The sequence below is a fragment of the Cyprinodon tularosa genome, unplaced genomic scaffold (genome assembly GCF_016077235.1).
Source record: "Cyprinodon tularosa strain WSP-4 unplaced genomic scaffold, ASM1607723v1 ctg588, whole genome shotgun sequence".
NCBI lineage: Eukaryota > Metazoa > Chordata > Actinopteri > Cyprinodontiformes > Cyprinodontidae > Cyprinodon > Cyprinodon tularosa.
The window spans coordinates 385,942-404,433 of NW_024039327.1; the positions used below are offsets into that span (position 1 = coordinate 385,942).

General features: G+C 37.7%; 1 protein-coding gene across 4 annotated transcripts in view; it reads right to left on the reverse strand.

Moving 5' to 3' along the window:
- Positions 1-10,023: 10,023 nt before the first annotated feature.
- atf2 (activating transcription factor 2) overlaps positions 10,024-18,492 on the reverse strand; it is a 30,007-nt gene continuing 21,538 nt past the window's right edge. For 3 of the 4 annotated variants that reach the window (XM_038306647.1, XM_038306645.1, XM_038306646.1), the window contains exon 12: positions 10,024-13,588. In XM_038306647.1, the coding sequence (XP_038162575.1) occupies positions 13,350-13,588 (239 nt within the window). In that variant the 3' untranslated portion in view covers positions 10,024-13,349. The remainder of the gene's footprint in view (positions 13,589-18,492) is intronic. The other variant, XM_038306648.1, reaches the window with a different exon arrangement.

Below are 18,492 nucleotides of genomic sequence, written 5' to 3' on the forward strand. Positions count from 1 at the left end.
TTGTTATTTTCTTCTTTTACACTTTGTTTTTATTTGATTATTATTCAATTATGTTTGTAAATAAAGCCTTTCATGTATATTTAAAATAATAACTGCAATATGATCATGTAATTGTGCGCCAGGGTAAACAAATCAATAATAGAGCTACCAAGTTAGGACTTCCTGGTTAAGCTGTTAAAATTATGCGTGCAAGGAAACTTATTAATACTGAGCCTAGAAACCGCAATGCAATTCTGTACAATCTAAGTATAAATGACATTATATATAGATTGATAAATTGTTTGAAATAAAGAGTCTGGACGAGGGTATGACTTTTTAAACTTATTCAATTAAAGTATTTCTTACCTTTGCTGTCTCCCTTTTTACTTTTGTTTACTGTTCTATTTTTCCCCCTTGATGTTCTCAGAATTTACTAAAACTTGGGAGTTGCTGCAGATACGTTAATTTTTAATATCTGTTAGTGAGATTTCAATTTTCCCTGAGACATTGCAGGAAGATCAGACTCATTCAGGCATTAAGTAGTGCAATTATCGCCATTTAGCTTTTATGAGTGGATGACGCACCTGTCTACATTTTTCTGCTCAGGTCCCTGCTGCTGAATAATATTGAGGCAAAACAAGAAATATATACTAGACACTATCAGGTTGGATGCATCATGTACTTTATCATGTACCTTATTATTTCATAGCCCAATGGCTTTAGTTGTTTGTTATTTTTGCTTGACATATAGTGTGACTATGCCCTTTTAACAGCTATGAAATGTCTGCAAGGGTCAACAGATTTATGCTTAGGAAGTTTTCCGTCATTTTAAAATGAAGTTATCCTGCTAGAGGCTGTGGATAAGAAGGTAGAGCAAAGTTAACATGATTTCTGCTGGAGAGTTTATGATGAATTGGGAATCTTAACAGAGCTCTTGCCTCTCAGCTAAATCTGGATTGTGGAAGAAACTGAGAAGTCTCAATCAGAGTGACATCTTAATGAGAGTCTAGAGGAGTCATAAGATACAAAAGTGATTCTGGGTGCTTTTTGGCTTCAGCAGCATCCTTCATTATTTCAGAGAAATAAAGAGGAGCAGTGGAAGACAACAGGATTTTCTGCTGCAGTAAGAGTGTAATAATATTTCTTGATAATGTGATAAATGTATGTATTTTATTTTGAAGATGCCAACATTGTAATGATGAGATTTTTGTCTTTTGCTTAGTTGGCAGCTTTGCACTTCCAAAAGTCTTAGACTAGGGTCTTTGTGCAGAAGCCTAAAAATGAAAAAAAAAAAAAAAGTCAAGTGTTTTGGAAAAACTATCTAAATTCTTTCATAAACTAGCAAACCAAACACCTGGGTATAACAAAAAACTGCAGAGTTTTTAGTTTCCAGGAGAAGGTTAGGATTAGATTATTCATTCCGGCTCGTAGACATATGCAAGTCCACAAGAGCCAATAATAAAGGGGCATTTTGTTTAAAATGTAAAAATAAGCTTAAAATAAATCTCTGTTTCATTTTCCTATATTTTAATCATGCAAAGCACTTTGCATTGTCTTTGTACTGATTTGTGCTATACAAATAAATTTGCCTTGCCTTGCCTAAATTTCTTCTACTGCCATACCTCAGGCTGCAAACTCCTACTGCTTAGAAACAAATCTGCAGCTGTTTAGTCAAATATAAACAATGAAAGTGTTTTAAGTCTTGATAGTCTGATATTGTTATCTTATCATTGTTTCCTTTTAAATAATTTTTTCAATTAGCCTAGTTTTCTGCATTCCATTAAAAGTTAAATTTACATTTTTATTTTATGAGCTTTCACAACAACAATTTTTACAAGAGGAATCTATCTTTTAAGTCCACAGCTGAATAATAAATAAGTAATATGCCTTCTGTTTAATATCTAATAATTTCCCAATGGACTGTTGGGATTATTCTGGAATTATTCTAAGAATGATAAAAAAAAAAAAAAATTGTCTAATCCTCTGTTTCATGTGAAGTAGAAACTGTTACGTTTAGCTGAATGAAAACATGCTGCATTGAAATCAATTGTGGCTAAATGTATTGGTCCTATATGGGAGCATTGAAAGTGTATCTACATACATGTCATCTATAAATCAGAGATACCCAACCTTGGTACACAATGACAGGCACCTCTCTGTCTGAAAGATAGATAGCTATTTTGGATGAAATCCAAAAGAAGGTTTACTTTGTTGATCTGAGTAGTTCCTCTGACAAACAATGAAGTGCTGACTAAACAACTACAAGCTCTTAGTTCCAGCCCACTGTGCAGCCTTGGATCATCATCACTCAAAGTGCATAGGACCAACATTAAATATTGATAACAAAGTAAGCTAAATCAAATAGGAGACGGGGTTAAGAGTGGGAAGTGGGACCTGCCTGTGGTGCAACATCCCCTCCAGTGTGAAAAGACCTTCAGTGCATTCTAATGTCAGCAGAGGCGCCATACAGTACCGTCTCCAAACACATTGTGGAGAGCTGATGCCCAAGGGATGGATTGGCAGACTCCAAATCACCCCATGCACATGCATGTGCCCACTGTGGATTTGCATCCACTTGTGTAACTGAACGATAACCGAGCTGATATACCTCCTTAATGCCATTAAACAGATGCACATCCCCAGTGGCAGAGGCAGACTGCCCTTCATCCAAGAGCAGAAGCAAACAGACTCAGTTTGCCTGGTAGTGTGTGTAGAGGCTGCAGACGGAGGGTAATGACAAGTTATCAGGATTTGTACGAGGAACATATTATCATCTCACAAAGAGTTCAATTAAATATCCTCCCATGTATAAAAGATTTATGTTTGATGCCCTTCATTTCAATGACAATAGAGGCCATCTCCGCTGGCTTCCACTGGCAGCTTGCATTGTGCCCCCCTGTTTGATTTGGGACACAACCAGTATATTTACATAATCTGAATTAAATGTAAATCAAGCTGTTTCATCTCTCGCCTCCGTGGATTTGAGGGGTTAAAGCGAGCGCTCAGAAACAGCACCCCTCAGCAGGGGGAGAGGGGCTCTTCATTGTCAAGAAATCTGGACTCTTGGGCCCGGAGCGGCTTCATTTTAGCAACCTCTGCGTTTTTCAGATTTGCCCCAGATGCCCCTTGAAGGAGACAGAGCAGCCAGTTTGTCTTTAGGATACAATTCACGTAAATGAGGCAGTTTGGCCCCTAATCCTTGCCTAATTAAGTGCCTGCCTGCGTCTGCGGAATGCTAAGGGCCAGACGGCACTACCTGTCGAATTATGGGAACAGCTGGAGCAGGCTGCCTGTCACTAAATCAGCTCAACATTATTATCTTTTTTATTGAAAAAAAAAGCTGCATCACCCCTCAAATAGAGTCCTTTAAATCTCTGTTGGTGATTCCTGTTCAGCCTTAGTCATATTTCTTTAGTGTTTTTATGTGAAAAGGGAAATTATTTTATTTCCATTTCAAAAACTTAGTTTACCTTCAATAAAAATAACATAACTGTCTGAAAAATTGATTTCCTGCCGTCTTAAACAGAAAACAGTGTTAAAGCTACAGTGTGTAATAATTACAGGGATATAAAGTCAGAAATTTAATATATTATACATAACTATGTTATTTATCATCACCTATGAGCTCAGCCTTTTAACCATAATATTTGCGTTGCCTTAGAATTCGTTATTTATAATTACATAGGAGCGGGTCTCGCAGCCATGGGGGCAGACATCTTTGCGCTACGGCAGCGCAGAGCCAACAAACTAGTGATTGCGAGATCTCCCATGACGCTCGAAAATAACTACGGCAAGTTGAGAGAGATTAACTGAGACGGTACTGAACAGTAGATGGCAGTTTTATGCCTGAGAAGCGTTTAGTCTGCCTGAAACCAAAGAAGAAGAAGAAGCAGGTATACTGCGCTTCAGTAACAAGAAAGGTGAACAAGGCGGCAGGCGTGAGTGACTTTGCAAACTGTTTGGCACTGTGTGGCCAAACATCAGACGAATGGAGGATCATGCCTACTCTGTATCACAACGAAAAGCGGTGGAAACTGAACCCCCGTCATCTAAGAAGCGGAAACACGACGAGAATAAACGCAAGAGTGACAAGAAACGGCAAAAAACACGGATCAACATTGGCACGGCATTTACACGATGGAAGTCACTGATGGAGGAAAAAGGTTTTCAAAGTGATGCTCAAGTTGCCAGTTTTCTCTTGGACAGGTAATTAATCCTACACACACAATTGTCTAATATCACTGCAGTTTTTGGAGTACAGGATGCTCAGACCTGTCTAAAACAATAACATGCTGCGTGATGATGCTGTTACTCTCCAGTATACTTATTCAGCAACGTCCCTGACGTTTCACAGGTAATGATTCAGTAATTTTCTGTAAAATAATTTTCTGGATATATACCTCGGTTACTTCTCTCCGGCTCCTTTGGAGATCTTCAAGCCTTTCCTCCCCGCTGGTACCTCTCCCTCGCCTGGCCCTGGCTGCACGCCCACCCCGGCCTCTCTGCCCTCTTCCTCTCCCTCTTCCTCGCCTTGTAACCCCCGCGCCACAAACAAGACTTGGACTCTGTAAACGGGGAATATATATTCTTCCAGCGAACACAATCTCGTTGTTAAACTAATGACTACAATTACTTCGTCTGTTTATATCACCATGCAAAGCAGCTCACCAAAACGTCACAACGACGTAGAAAAAATAACGGGTATATTTATTATCTAAAGTCTACATGAAATCTATACCCTACACAGACTAATGAAATACTATCTGTAAAATTATCTATGTAAACAAACCTCATCACTTGAGAAGGTAGGTGATGCGGACGTCGTGGAAGACATTTTGTCCCGTAACGCTCGCCGTACTGTTGGGGGGGAGAAGCGGTGGGGGGGAGATGTTCATGTTGCTGCAGTCTGCAGTCTGGACGTTAGATGTCGCTGAAAATTACACACTGTAGCTTTAAGTCAAAATGCTTTTAATCCAACCGTCTTCAAATTTACATTAAAATAATTATGAAATGAATAATTAACACCTAAGAGCTGTTGCCAGGGGGAATTCATTAATCAAACAATCAGAATTAATAGGCTGTCTGTCACTGGAATGAAGTCAGTACATTTTGATTCAACCTCCAAGGGGCAGGTTTATTTGAAACCAGGCAATCACATGACTTTATGCCTCCAAAATATGCATAAAGTCAAAAGTGTTGTTATTGGCTAGCAGTCTGACCTACATAACGCTATTAACGATTCTCTGCGCTATGATCAGCAGCTAATCAGGGTTGCCCTAGTTAAGTAACATCAGAGAGAGCCAGAGTGCCACCAACTGGAGCGTTGGCAGGGAAAACTCCAGGAAGGCTCACACAGAAACCTTATTCGGATTCTCAATATGTATTTAGACACTAAAGCAAATTCTTTTACTATATATGTTCACTGAAACATTTATATATAGCTCAAATGCATGCTTTTGGCATTAATTTAAGAGTATGCACATTCTTATTAAAGGGATTGTTCAATCAAGTGTTACTTTATTGCCGCTGAAGGGAGAATTAATAATAAACCTAATAGTGAAACTCTAAAACAGCACTAAATGTGACTTTCCAATATAACCACAAGATCAAAACAGATAAATGATTACATGTTTTCCTGTTAAAAAGGTTATTGCAGGTGTTAAACTCTGTGAAGGCTCTGGTTCTGCTAGGATGCCCAGTTCCTTTTTTTAATGGATCCAAGGTGATAGGACAGTTGTTGTTTTTTTTGGTATGGATAATTTCTTCATTAGATAAATTATGGAGATTAAAGGTCTTAAGATGTTTTCAAGTGTTTGCATCCAGTAGATTTTCTATGAAATCACATCAAGAGCTTCCTGTGCCAATAAAACTGCCCATCCCTTGGAAGTAAAAAGAAAAAAATTCCATCGGATAAAAAAGCATTAAGTGAGAATAAATTTGATATTCAGCTAAAGAAAGTAAAGCACTGGTGATGTAAGCAATGCAAAAGGCTATGGTGGATTATCACAGGAGCAGCTCCTTGTGAAGAAAATCCAGCAAGAGAAGTAGACACGTTAGGAGGGTAGGCATGCATGCATGTATGGGAGTTTACCACTTGACTTTGATCAGTGTTTGCTGGGAACAAAAAAAGAAAAACATCTACTGAAAAATGTGAAGAAATTTTGGAGCAGCTCTCTATGGACTGATGAAAGAGAGCAAGAAAGACCACATTTCCCCTTAGAGAGTTTGAAGGAAGCTGAATGAATTCTGAGGTACACAGACATACTGTCAACATAAATTTAGCTTAGCTGAAGACTCAACCTTTAGAAAGGAAATATCCACAATCAAACAGAATCATTGCATGCAAATTAGTTTTGTTAAATGAATGCAAAAAATAATATTTTCCTTTTCAAGCATTTAAATGTGCCAAATGCACCAGAGCCCCTGGAATGAGGGGATTGTGTAAGAAGATGATTAGCTCTTGACAACAGCATCACAGTTCATCCCAGTGATGATGGAGAGTGGCACAGTCTTGAAAATAAAAAAAGTTAATTAATGGATCAGGGTGATGTTAAGAGTATGAATGAAAATGTGAAGCTAGAGAAAATTTTTAGACTTGTTTCCTTAAAAAAACGGAGACAGTGTATAAATATTTATTTTATAACCCAACAGAAGTGACAAATATGTGTCACTTCTGTTGGGTTATAAAATCCCGCCACCTGCTGGCCAACCCAACTTGGTTCATGTTGAATAATCCCTGAAGATTTTACTTGTGGTTTTACTTTCCCATCTTATTTAATTTTTTTAAAAATTTATATTCATTAAGGATCCAAATTCTATAGCAAAGTGCTGCTTCTACTCTTCCTGGGTACAAAGAGTAATTCTAAACACAGAATAAAATTATAATAGATTAAAATGGAATCCTCCCAAAATCAGCAGTTCTACATGACCTTGAGTTTGGACAATGCAACACAGGATTAGTTCTTAAGGCACAAAACCAGCCTTCCTGTCCATCTTTGCCCTCTGACCTGAATTAAGTAGAAACCTGTGGGTTGAAAGAGGAGAAGAATTAGACTTTCTTTACACAAAAAGGGCAAGGTGAAATCTTTTTTTTTTTTTACCAACACAAAAACTTTCTTTAGAAGAAGGGACTTAGGATTCTAAATGGTTCTTGGATTAAGAGCATTAATCAACTAGTGTGGCTTTTTTAGAGTAAGAAATTTAAACAAAAACAAAAATAACCAAACAATAATCAGTGTAAAAATGAAATAGTCACTTTAAAATGCCTGAACCCTATAAAGTAGTTTAAACCAGAACATTTGGAGTTCATATCGTTTGAGATATCGTCTTTTCACTGTTCACAAATTACTAACCAATAACTCTACTCAGCCTATAGCCAGTCGTCATGAGCCTGTACCTCTAATATGTTGGGTAGAAATGTGATATATAAAAAAAAAAAATAAAAAAATAATAATATATATATATATATATATATATATATATATATATATATATATATATATATATATATATATATATACACACACACATACAGTGGGGCAAAAAAGTATTTAGTCAGCCACCAATAGTGCAAGTTCTCCCACTCAAAAAGATGAGAGAGGCCGGTAATTTTCATCATAGATATACCTCAACTATGAGAGACAAAATGAGAAAAAAAAATCCAGAAAATCACATTGTCTGATTTTTAAAGAATTTATTTGCAAAATATGGTGGAAAATAAGTATTTGGTCAATAACAAAAGTTCATCTCAATACTTTGTTATATACCCTTTGTTGGCAATGACAGAGATCAAACGTTTTCTGTAAGTCTTCACAAGGTTTTCACACACTGTTGCTGGTATTTTGGCCCATTCCTCCATGCAGATCTCCTCTAGAGCAGTGATGTTCTGGGGCTGTCACTGGGCAACACGGACTTTCAACTCCCTCCAAAGATTTTCTATGGGGTTGAGATCTGGAGACTGGCTAGGCCACTCCAGGACCTTGAATGCTTCTTACGAAGCCACTCCTTCATTACCCGGGCGGTGTGTTTGGGATCATTGTCATGCTGAAAGACCCAGCCACGTTTCATCTTCAATGCCCTTGCTGATGGAAGGAGGTTTTCACTCAAAATTTGACGATACATGGCCCCATTCATTCTTTCCTTCACACGGATCAGTCGTCCTGGTCCCTTAGCAGAAAAAACAGCCCCAAAGCATGATGTTTCCTCCCCCATGCTTCACTGTAGGTATGGTGTTCTTTGGATGCAACTCAGCATTCTCTCTCCTCCAAACACGACGAGTAGAGTACTAAAAAGTTCTATTTTGGTTTCATCTGACCATATGATATTCTCCCAGTCATCGTCTGGATCATCCAAATGCTCTCTAGCAAACTTGAGACGGGCCTTGACATGTACTGGCTTAAGCAGGGGGACACGTCTGGCACTGCAGGATTTGAGTCCCTGGCGGCGTAGTGTGTTACTGATGGTAGCCTTTGTTACTTGGTCCCAGCTCTCTGCAGGTCATTCACTAGGTCCCCCCGTGTGGTTCTGTGATTTTTACTGACCGTTCTTGTGATCATTTTGACCCCATGGGGTGAGATCTTGCGTGGAGCCCCAGATCGAGGAAGATTATCAGTGGTCTTGTATGTTTTCCATTTTCTAATAATTGATCCCACAGTTGATTTCTTCACACCAAGCTGTTTACCTATTGCAGATTCAGACTTCCCAGCCTGGTGCAGGTCTATAATTTTGTTTTGGTTGTCCTTTGACAGCTCTCTAGTTTTGGCCATGGTGGAGTTTAGAGTGTTACTGTTTGAGGTTGTGGACAGGTGTCTTTTATACTGATAACGGGTTTAAACAGGTGCCATTAATGAAGGTAACGAGTGGAGGACAGAGGAGCCTCTTACAGAAGAAGTTACAGGTCTGTGAGAGCCAGAAATCTTGCTTGTTTGTAACTGACCAAATACTTATTTTCCACCATATTTTGCAAATAAATTCTTTAAAAATCAGACAATGTGATTTTCTGGATTTTTCTTTCTCATTTTGTCTCTCATAGTTGAGGTATATCTATGAGGAAAATTACCAGCCTCTCTCATCTTTTTGAGTGGGAGAACTTGCACTATTGGTGGCTGACTAAATACTTTTTTGCCCCACTGTATATATCGCTCTAACTGTAAACTTAAGCCTGTTGAAAGCTTTTTAAATGAGTTTTACAATAAGGGCAATAATTATTAAGGTATTATCAAACCAGACTGAAAACCACATGTGCATTATGAAACACAACTTATACATACTACATAACAGACTAAGTCAGATCATCTCTTTTGATTGCTGCATAGTTTTCCATTATTTAATAAATCCACCTGTAAAAGTTCAACTCATTCAGTAATTCCAAACTGCAACTTTTATAACATTAGCTTTAAATTTGAACTCAATCAAAAACATTTTTCTCTTCACTAAGTTTTGCCCTTTAAGGCAAACTGCTTTCAAATAGAAAGACGTTTCAAATTTTGAATCGGCATTGAAAGCTTCTAAATGCTTCAGCTGTTTCATATCTTTTTCAATATAGTTTTTAACGATTTCAGAGTTTCTGCTACAAGATTACTAAAGCTATGGCTCAGCTGCATTTTCATAACTTTTGTGAAACTGTTATTACTAGCAAACTTTTAACACATTGACAGTATTGTCCTATTTTGCATTACACAACTTTTAAATGGTGTCTTAATGAGTTTTGAACTACATACATCAGAAGTAATGAATAAGAATAAAACTTAAAGGCTGGTTGAAACAAGCTGTCATCCCTGAAAGTAGAGAGGGAATGAATTAGAGCTTTAACTCAGATACAACACAAGGTGGCAGTCTTCACCACAGTATATAAATGATATTGTTGCCTAAGAGCAGCAATACACAACTGTAGATGGTTTTTATTTTCTTAATATTTAGGAGTGCCAATAATATTCTCTATAAAACCATAAGAAAACAGATTTTCTCATGCAAAATTACATTCTGCAGACTTCTTCACATCTTCAGATCCAGGCAAAGAAGTGCGTCAAATGAAAGCAGGATGACTTTTTAAAGAGTTATTAAAAGGTTTATTACAACAACTTATTAGTTAACTTTTTTTTTTTTTTTTTTTTACAGAACTTTCACATTACAATTACACTGTCAACACAGTACCACACCCCTTAGTAACCATTAAGTCTGAGGGGAAAAACAAAAGAAAAAAAATCACATAAGCCTTTACAAGTTGTAATAACTTGTTTGATGTTTTCTTAATTGAGACATAAATAAACTGCAAAATTCTCGCAGAGAATCGTTATTTCATGCAGATAAGCACATAACAGTAAAACCTTAAAAATCACATTTTAAGAAAACAATGTCTTAACCTGTTTGTTTTTTCTTCAACTACACAGTAGTAAGCCAGTACAGACTAAAAGGGAAAAGGCAAACTGACTTTTTAAGTTGAAATTTGTTTTTTGTACTTATCTCAATTATCACAATTCTTTAGGCACATTAGCTGTACTGTAACTAACATAGCTAATGTGATTTCAATCCACATCTAAATGATATTGATTTTGCATAAGCCAATTGAATCAAAAATAGATGCATCTCAAAGTGAGTCATTTTTACCAGGTAATGGAGCTACTAAAGCTGTACAATCCTATAAAATGAAATATCAAGACAGATCACATATGATGTATTACTGATCTAATTTCTTTTAGTGTTTCCTAGAAAGGTTTTTGTTCATGGAAAGTTTAATGTTTTGCATTAGACACTTAAGCCCTAAAGAGTCACTTGCAAAGCAAACACAGCTAACAAAGCAGAGCAAACATGTTCATGGGGCCCTTTAAATCTGGGAGAACAATGATAAACCAAAGCTTAATCTGCATTAAAATGAATACGGAAATCATTTATGCAAAACACATTAATGGCACTGAATAAGGTCAACATCACCATGGTCTGAGGAATGAAAATAAAATGCACCTCAACCCTACAATCACTGCTTCAGGAACAATCAGACTACAGATGGAATGTAAATGAGAAAACACACAGATCTAAGCAGCTCACCTCCATCGGACTATTTTACATGCAGAGGTGAGCCCAAACATTCAGACTTGCACTACGGCCACTACAGCTGATCTCAGCCAAATTCAGCTATGCAATGTCTGTGTCAGCATTCAAAAATCTACTACTAAAAAAAGCTGCCGGTGCTCAACCAACTCAGAACGTAAACCCGTCATCTCTCAAATATGTGCAAAATGGTCAAACAAACAAACAAAAAAAACTTTATTATAACAAGAGTAATTATAAATGATTTAAAACAGAAGAACCTTAAAGCACTTTGGTAAACTTATTAATGGACTGCCTTCATGTAAAAAAACATATAGCAGGTAACGCCAAGGTTTTTCCCCAGGAAGCGTTTTTTTAAATGGGGCCATTGAGATGAAATTCACATTGTTAGTCAGTAAGAACCAAGATAATCAAATCAAAATAATTGACTTCATAAATTGGTGCAATGGTGCTGAATTATCATTAAGCTAAAAAATCTGTAAGTCAGAGAAAATCTATGAAAACTCATAGAAAGCCAGTATATCAGCTGGAATCTACTAGCAGTAAGACAGGAAAAGTCCATATTAGGAATATACTGTGTTAGCAGGTTCATATAAAAAAAACAAAAACACATTTTATTGTATAGAATTGATTAGAAAAAGCAAATATTTTGCTTATGACCTTTGCAACTTTACTGCTGCGAGACGTTGGAATCGAGGGCTGTGCAATAACCAGTGGGCAAACTCCCTCTTTGTTAAGAGGAAACTGCCTGTTTAAAAACTTTTTTATTTAAGGTGCCCTCTCAACCACCAACAAAGCGATTACAAGGAGCACCAATAGAGAGCTTAAGATAGATTTAAGCCTACCCAAAGAAAAGCGTTTAACAGGACTGCAAAGGTCTGTGTGTACATCGAAATGAAAGAAACATTTTCTGGAGCTCCTGTAAAATCCACAGCATTTCCTGAGGGCCAGGGTTGGAACTACTGAGCTAGAAGATGAACTCCCCATTCTTGGACAATAAATTAATATTTTAAATGAAAGGGGACATTTATTAGAAGATTTTGGATGGAAATCCAACAGAAGACATTGTTATTAACGAGACAATGCCTCAGAAGATACAATCAAGTTTGTATAGTAACCTGAACTGAAATCCAGCAGAAGATCCCTGGAAAGATCTGAAAAATCAAGATTTAAAGACAGATTGTGCAGCAAAACAAAAAAAAACCCAAAAAACAGTCAAAATCTCATTTCAGTCAGGTTGCTCTAACCTTCATTGTATCATTTTACTTCATTTTCCATAATTCATTAAGTAATGGGTTGAATTGTTGTTGATTTATAACCAACACCTGTAGTGTATTTCATCTCAACAACCCCTTTAGTATGTTTTAGAAAAACAGTCTCATTGGAATCTGTCTTTTTTTGGCACCGAATTTTAAACACTGAATTTTTTTAGACATTTAATTACTTAAACTAAATTTTATCTGGTAAAAATTCAGCTGCAAAAAATTCAGCCGCAAAAGTCATTCAGCCGGGAACAGCGGCTGAATGAGGATTTTTTTGTTAAGCAGATAGAATTACAAAACGTCAGTTAGCTACTAACAGACATCTATTAGTTTTTCCTCTTATCAGAATGGGAGAAACAACTGAGCCGATCACAGCTAGTACGGCACCCGTGAGCGCAGCCGCTGTGTCACGTGACCAAATGAGCTAATTTCATTGGCCAGAAGCTGCTCGACTCTATTGAATGTAGATTGATTTGGCTTGAGTTCACCAAAAGGTCAACACTTTTGCAGCTGATTTTGTTTCTGGTGAATTTCTACCAGATAACAATTGAGTGTAAGGAATTCAATGTCTAAAAAATTCAGTGTTTAAAATTCGGTGTTAAAAAAAATTCAGTGTTTAAAATTCGGTGTTAAAAAAAATGTAGTGTTTAAAATCCGTTGTTGAAAAAAATTCAGTGTTTAAAATTCGGTGTTAACAAAAAAGGTAGATTCCAATGAGACTTTTTTTCTTCCATACTTTAGAAATATAACTGAGAAATGTTTACGCGCTTTTTCCCCTGCTGTATAAGAGCAATAAATGATTCAAACAGCTATAAAAACAGTTAAGCCACAATTTTTTTTTTTACATGTCACACCTAAAGTGCCTTTCTTTAGTAAAGAGAAAACATTGCATTTTTAAAAGCATAGCCTATCAAGTACAAAATTTACCAAACATCAACAAAACAATCGAGAATAAATTAAAAACTGTTAGGTCCAGAGCTGAAGCTTTCTTTTGTGTGACAGTAAAAGCTCTGAGAGCCAATGGGACTCCAGCGCGGGACGCTAAGGTACAGTTTGAGACGATCAGCTAGCTGAAGGCTGGGACCTGGTGCCTGTCCTCCGCGGCTGGCTCTCCTCTGTGCTCTGCTGTGATGTGGCCGAAGTGGCGCTGGGAGGGGCGGAGACGGCCGCGGTCGTCGAGGAGGAGGAGCTGACTCCGTTGGAGGTGCTGATGGAGCTGTGCTGAATGGCCTCGTTCTGCGGGCTGCTGGGGACTGACATCTCCTCACAGCTTTCATCTTTATCAGAGACTGTACAGGCATCAAGAAAAAGATGAAAAAAAGTTCAGTCAGGATGCCCAACACTCCTAAACTGCTATTTATAGAAATCATATTCTAGCAGATAAAATCCAAAAGGCTTGGGAAAACTTTGAGGCAGGAGCCTTAATCACATGCAAAACAGCTATCTGCATGTGGAGCATGCAAAGCATTTCATTAATCCCCATAATGCTACTTTTGCACCCCTTTCCTTTAATTAACGCTCCAATGTCAATTTAAACCTACATCATAAGGGTGCATTACATTCTGGGGCATGTGGCAGTGTTTCCCATCCCTAACTGCATTCTCATTTGTTTCTTGTTACCTTGCCAACTACTGCAGCGACAGATGATTACAGCACCTGATTTTAATGATGCTCACACTGGAGAGTAGGAAAGACTTGGAGTCGAAATGCCACCAGCTGTTAGGCAGTTGCCTTGAATTAATTGGATCCTGATGGAAAAAAAAGAGACTCCACTCTCATGCTCTGTTTCATACACGAATAAGGAGCAGAGTGATAATTAATACGGCTAATGATATGAAGTCACTTGTTATGGCTCTCTGTAATTAATGACTGAGTCTTTGAGAATTTAAAAAGATTCCCACTAAAGTGGAGGCTTCATTTGGCCTTAAATGTTTTTTGTTTTTTTTCCTTGATTCAGTTTCAGAAGGTTAAATCCAGAATAAATTAGACTGGTGAGTTTGTTTCTTGTTCAAGTGAACATCATCACTTCTAACAACGCTAAGTGGTGGCAAGTAGATCTATCATAATATTCTATGTTTCTGCTTCCAGGAGCAGCTTTTCTTTTTTTATTATACTGTTTCTGAAGCAGACCGTTGCTATAAACAGATGGACGGCTCGCCATGCCAGGTGAAACCATGTCCTGGCTTGTTTGTGGGCAGTCTGGGCTTTTCCCCTCCACCTGCCATGGCCACGCCTGGGCAGGATGATGAAGGGTATTACAGGATCTGGAGGGCAGAGCAGCCTTATGGGATTTGTAACATAGAGCTTGATGAGGTCTTTAGTGGATTGGTCAGAGTTTAATATAAAGGCTTTACTAATTAGCAAAATAGATTATTTCAGTGATTTCCAACAAGGCGGTCCTTGTGATTTTGGGTACAGTACCTTGTAACAAAACGCATTGAGCTCTTTCAGATTTTGTCATTGTTCAATGGGATTTGGATCTGTACTTTGACTTGGCCATTATCACACACCATTTGATCTAAACTTTTCCAATCTAGCTCTGCAGTATGGCTCGTGTCTCCAAGTCTCCAGTCTCTTCCAGCCCCTAATACATTTTCCTCCAGGATAGCCTTGTTTTTTACTCCGATCATCTAAACTAAATGTTAAATGTTTTACATTTATCATGGTTTGTTCAGACAGCTCAATGTTGAAAAACTCTAAATCATTCCACAGACTCTGCATCAAACTGACCATATCAATGCCTTTGTTTTGCACCAAGTTTTTTTCTCCCACAATGTTTATATTTGATCACTGTTGATCTTGTTCTCACACAATCAACTTCCACCCAAATATAATGTTTAAACAGGGTATGTTGTGTGGGAAAGTGGTGGAAAAACATGGCGGTAGAGAATTTCTCACCATCACTTCACCAGAGATAGGAAAAGGGAGAAATTAAGCATTTGTGGAGGAAGCTTGCAGCTCTGAACTGCACCTATTCTGTCTGCACAATCTAGAGCAGGGGTCACCAACGTGGTGCCTGCGGGCACCAAGGGGCCCTAAGGGGCCTGATGGGGTGCCCACAGCATCTTCTAAAAACAGCAAAACTGCTTAGATTGAAATTTGTATTTCATTCTGTTGCCCTTCTTTTTAATAATGTATAGAGCATTTTATCATTTTAGTCATACAGAGTTTTTAAGCATTTGTAGAGAGCCAAAATGAAATAATAAAAATTAGGCTGGGTTTTTTCGCCAAAGTCCTGAATCGAATTGATTAATTTCGATTTAATCTGTTTTTACAATAATGAAAGTGGTTCAACTGTGTTTCAAAACACTCATGTATTTTAATTTGTCCTGTCACATTAAACACAAAGTGCAAACTTGTAAATCAGACAGTTTAAACTTGAGATGTGAACAAAACTGACTCATAAGCGCAAACTTGTTTGTGAAAAGTGAAAAAGTGAAGCCTCAATCAAGCAAGCGGACATGACACAGCGGGGTCACAGCAGACATGCATGAGCTGCATTATCTTCGATGCACAAACCATATTTGCAGCGTTGTCTGCATCAACTACAGGGTGTTTGCTGGTCAGTCCCCGTTTGTTAATGTCTTCAGTCAACCTATTTGCTACATTTGCAGCTGTCTGGCTTGAAGTAATCTTGAATGCATCTTTCCTGCTCATTAGAATGTGAACGTCACGCGGGTCACTATAAAACTAATCGATCTCAATACCTAGACATCGATTTTGCAAAAATGTAAAGGAATCGATTCAAAATCTATTTTTTTACCCAGCCCTAATAAAAATATGTCATTATGTATGAAGTTAGGGTGAATGCTGATGCTCTCTCCTTCCACAAAGGTGGTGCTTGGGGATCGTCAATATATATCCAACCTAGGAACGCAAGTTATCTATTGCTGAATTGATCTTAAGCTGATTGATTTTATCAACCGATTAATGATCACTAATAATGATCACAACAATAGAAAAGCGGCCATTTCTTGAAAATCGTAGTTTTGTCTTTTATCAAGAGGATCTTTCTTACACATTGATTTTATAAGAAATAACAAATAATGTTTACAGTATCTAACAAAACAGGAAGCTATTAGGTTACTGAATTAAATAAAAGATGAATTAAAGTATGTGAAACACTTATGACTTCCAATGAACAGAGATGTAGAAGACAGAGTGTGTTGCCTTGACATGTGGGGTATTTGCCTCTTTGTTTCAGTGAAACGGGCGGTGATGTAGCTCTCAGTTTTTAGTGTAATGTATTTTTCAAAGTATAAGTCAAATGTTTTTACATGTTTTGGCCGGGGGTGCGACCTATACGGCAGAGTGACTTATAAAAATATACAGAATATTCTCGATTAATTTCCTGCAATATAACAATTTTACATGACAGAGTCACTCTATGTTTTAATATGGCTGCCGGAATTGCAACGCATCATCGGCGCAACAGCCTCTTAAGTGACCAGTAATTAAACATGGCTGAAAACTTAACGGATACGGCCTGAAAAAGCGCCACCAAGAAATGTGCTCTTTGCGTGTTGTTCTCTTTTATGTTTAAGATTTTTGGCACCCTGAGTGACACGGTTCTTACTAGTAATGAGATCTGTTGCAGAATCAAAGACATGTATTCATTCAAATAATCTAAACAGAAGATGGTGCCATTTCTTCTTTTCACCATCACATTATTATCTTGGTTTTTCATGTTAATTTAGCACAACTGTAACGTCCCTGCTGCTCAATGTTCACTGTGATTAATTTATAGTTTACTTTTCTTTATATTGGATATATTGGCTTGTTCAACTTATAGTCTAGAGCGATTTATAGTGTGGAAAATACGGCAATCAGTGCTGAGACTCTGTGCTGTTAGCAGCACTAACAGTGTTTTCATATTAGTGTTTCTGGTTGCTCTCCGATGTTAAAACTCGACTCCATGAAGAGGTGTCTGAACACACAAAACCTTCCCTATCATCAGTACTTGTTTCTAAAATGTCTTCTCTATCATGCTGAAAATTATTTGTGTAACAACGTAGTCTTTTCTATCCTTAATCCTTGACAACCAAGCATGACAGAGAAGTTACGCTGCCCCACCACGCAGCACAGCTAAATGGGGGATATTTACGTATTAAATTAAGCAGTTTATGGAGTGTTTATATTTACAAACTAGGGGTGGAACGGATCACAAAATCCACGGTTCGGTTTGGTTCGGTAGATGTTGATTGTTACACCGAAATCCCATAAAAATTAATAGAAAAAATACAAAAAAATTAATGAATTGTAATTATTTTGAATGATCTGCGGAAACCCTGGATCATTTCCGCATGTTTTGCTGCTTTGAATTTAATCATCTCGCGCATGCCCTCTACGATCTCCAAGGAACTCCACAGTGGAGGCTGTAGGCTTTGCTTTGTGCAGGTGGTCTGGAGGGCAGCAGGAGACCGCGGCAGACCAAGCCAGATGAAAGTGCGCATTCAGCTCGGCAAAGAACTCATGCTCTTCCTCAACACTGAAGTCCTTAGACATTTTTCTTTCGTTGTTTCTTTCTTTGCACAGGTAAACAGCACATTTCTTCTTCTACGCTTGCATTATTGGCAGAGCAGACGCTGAATACATTGGACGAGCAGTATGGAGGAATATTGACACGTTTTTTGTGGACTTTTATGGACCTTTCTGCCTCGGGCACCATAGACTAGAGATGTCCCGATCCAGGTTTTTGCACTTCCGATCCGATACCGATATTGTTTTTGGACTTCCGATCCGATACCGATACTGGCCGATACCAGCCTATCCGAGCATGTATTTACGTTTAAGTTAAAGTATTTAGCCTTAGTTGTAAGACTCATGTTGAAAAGGGTTTTAGTACTCTTGATAACATCTAGCCAGCTGAATTAGGTGAGATTGGATAAAACACAATGCTTGGTAACAACAAACTTACCTGTTTATTAAGAGATAAACACAAACTGGACAAAATTATAAATAGCAATCTGAAATTGCACAGTGAGCAGTAAAGCCGTAAACAGTTAAAGGTGCAAGTATTACTGTAAGTTTTAATAAAAATGCAAAACAGGGAAACACTGGCGCAAAATAGTGGAATGGATCGTTTCAATCGGAGAAACTGGAAAATACGGACCGGATTTTTAAAAAAAAAACTGGATCGGCAGTCTGGATCGGCATTTTACATGCTTTGCCGATACGCATTTTTTTGCCAATATCGGTGTCCCGA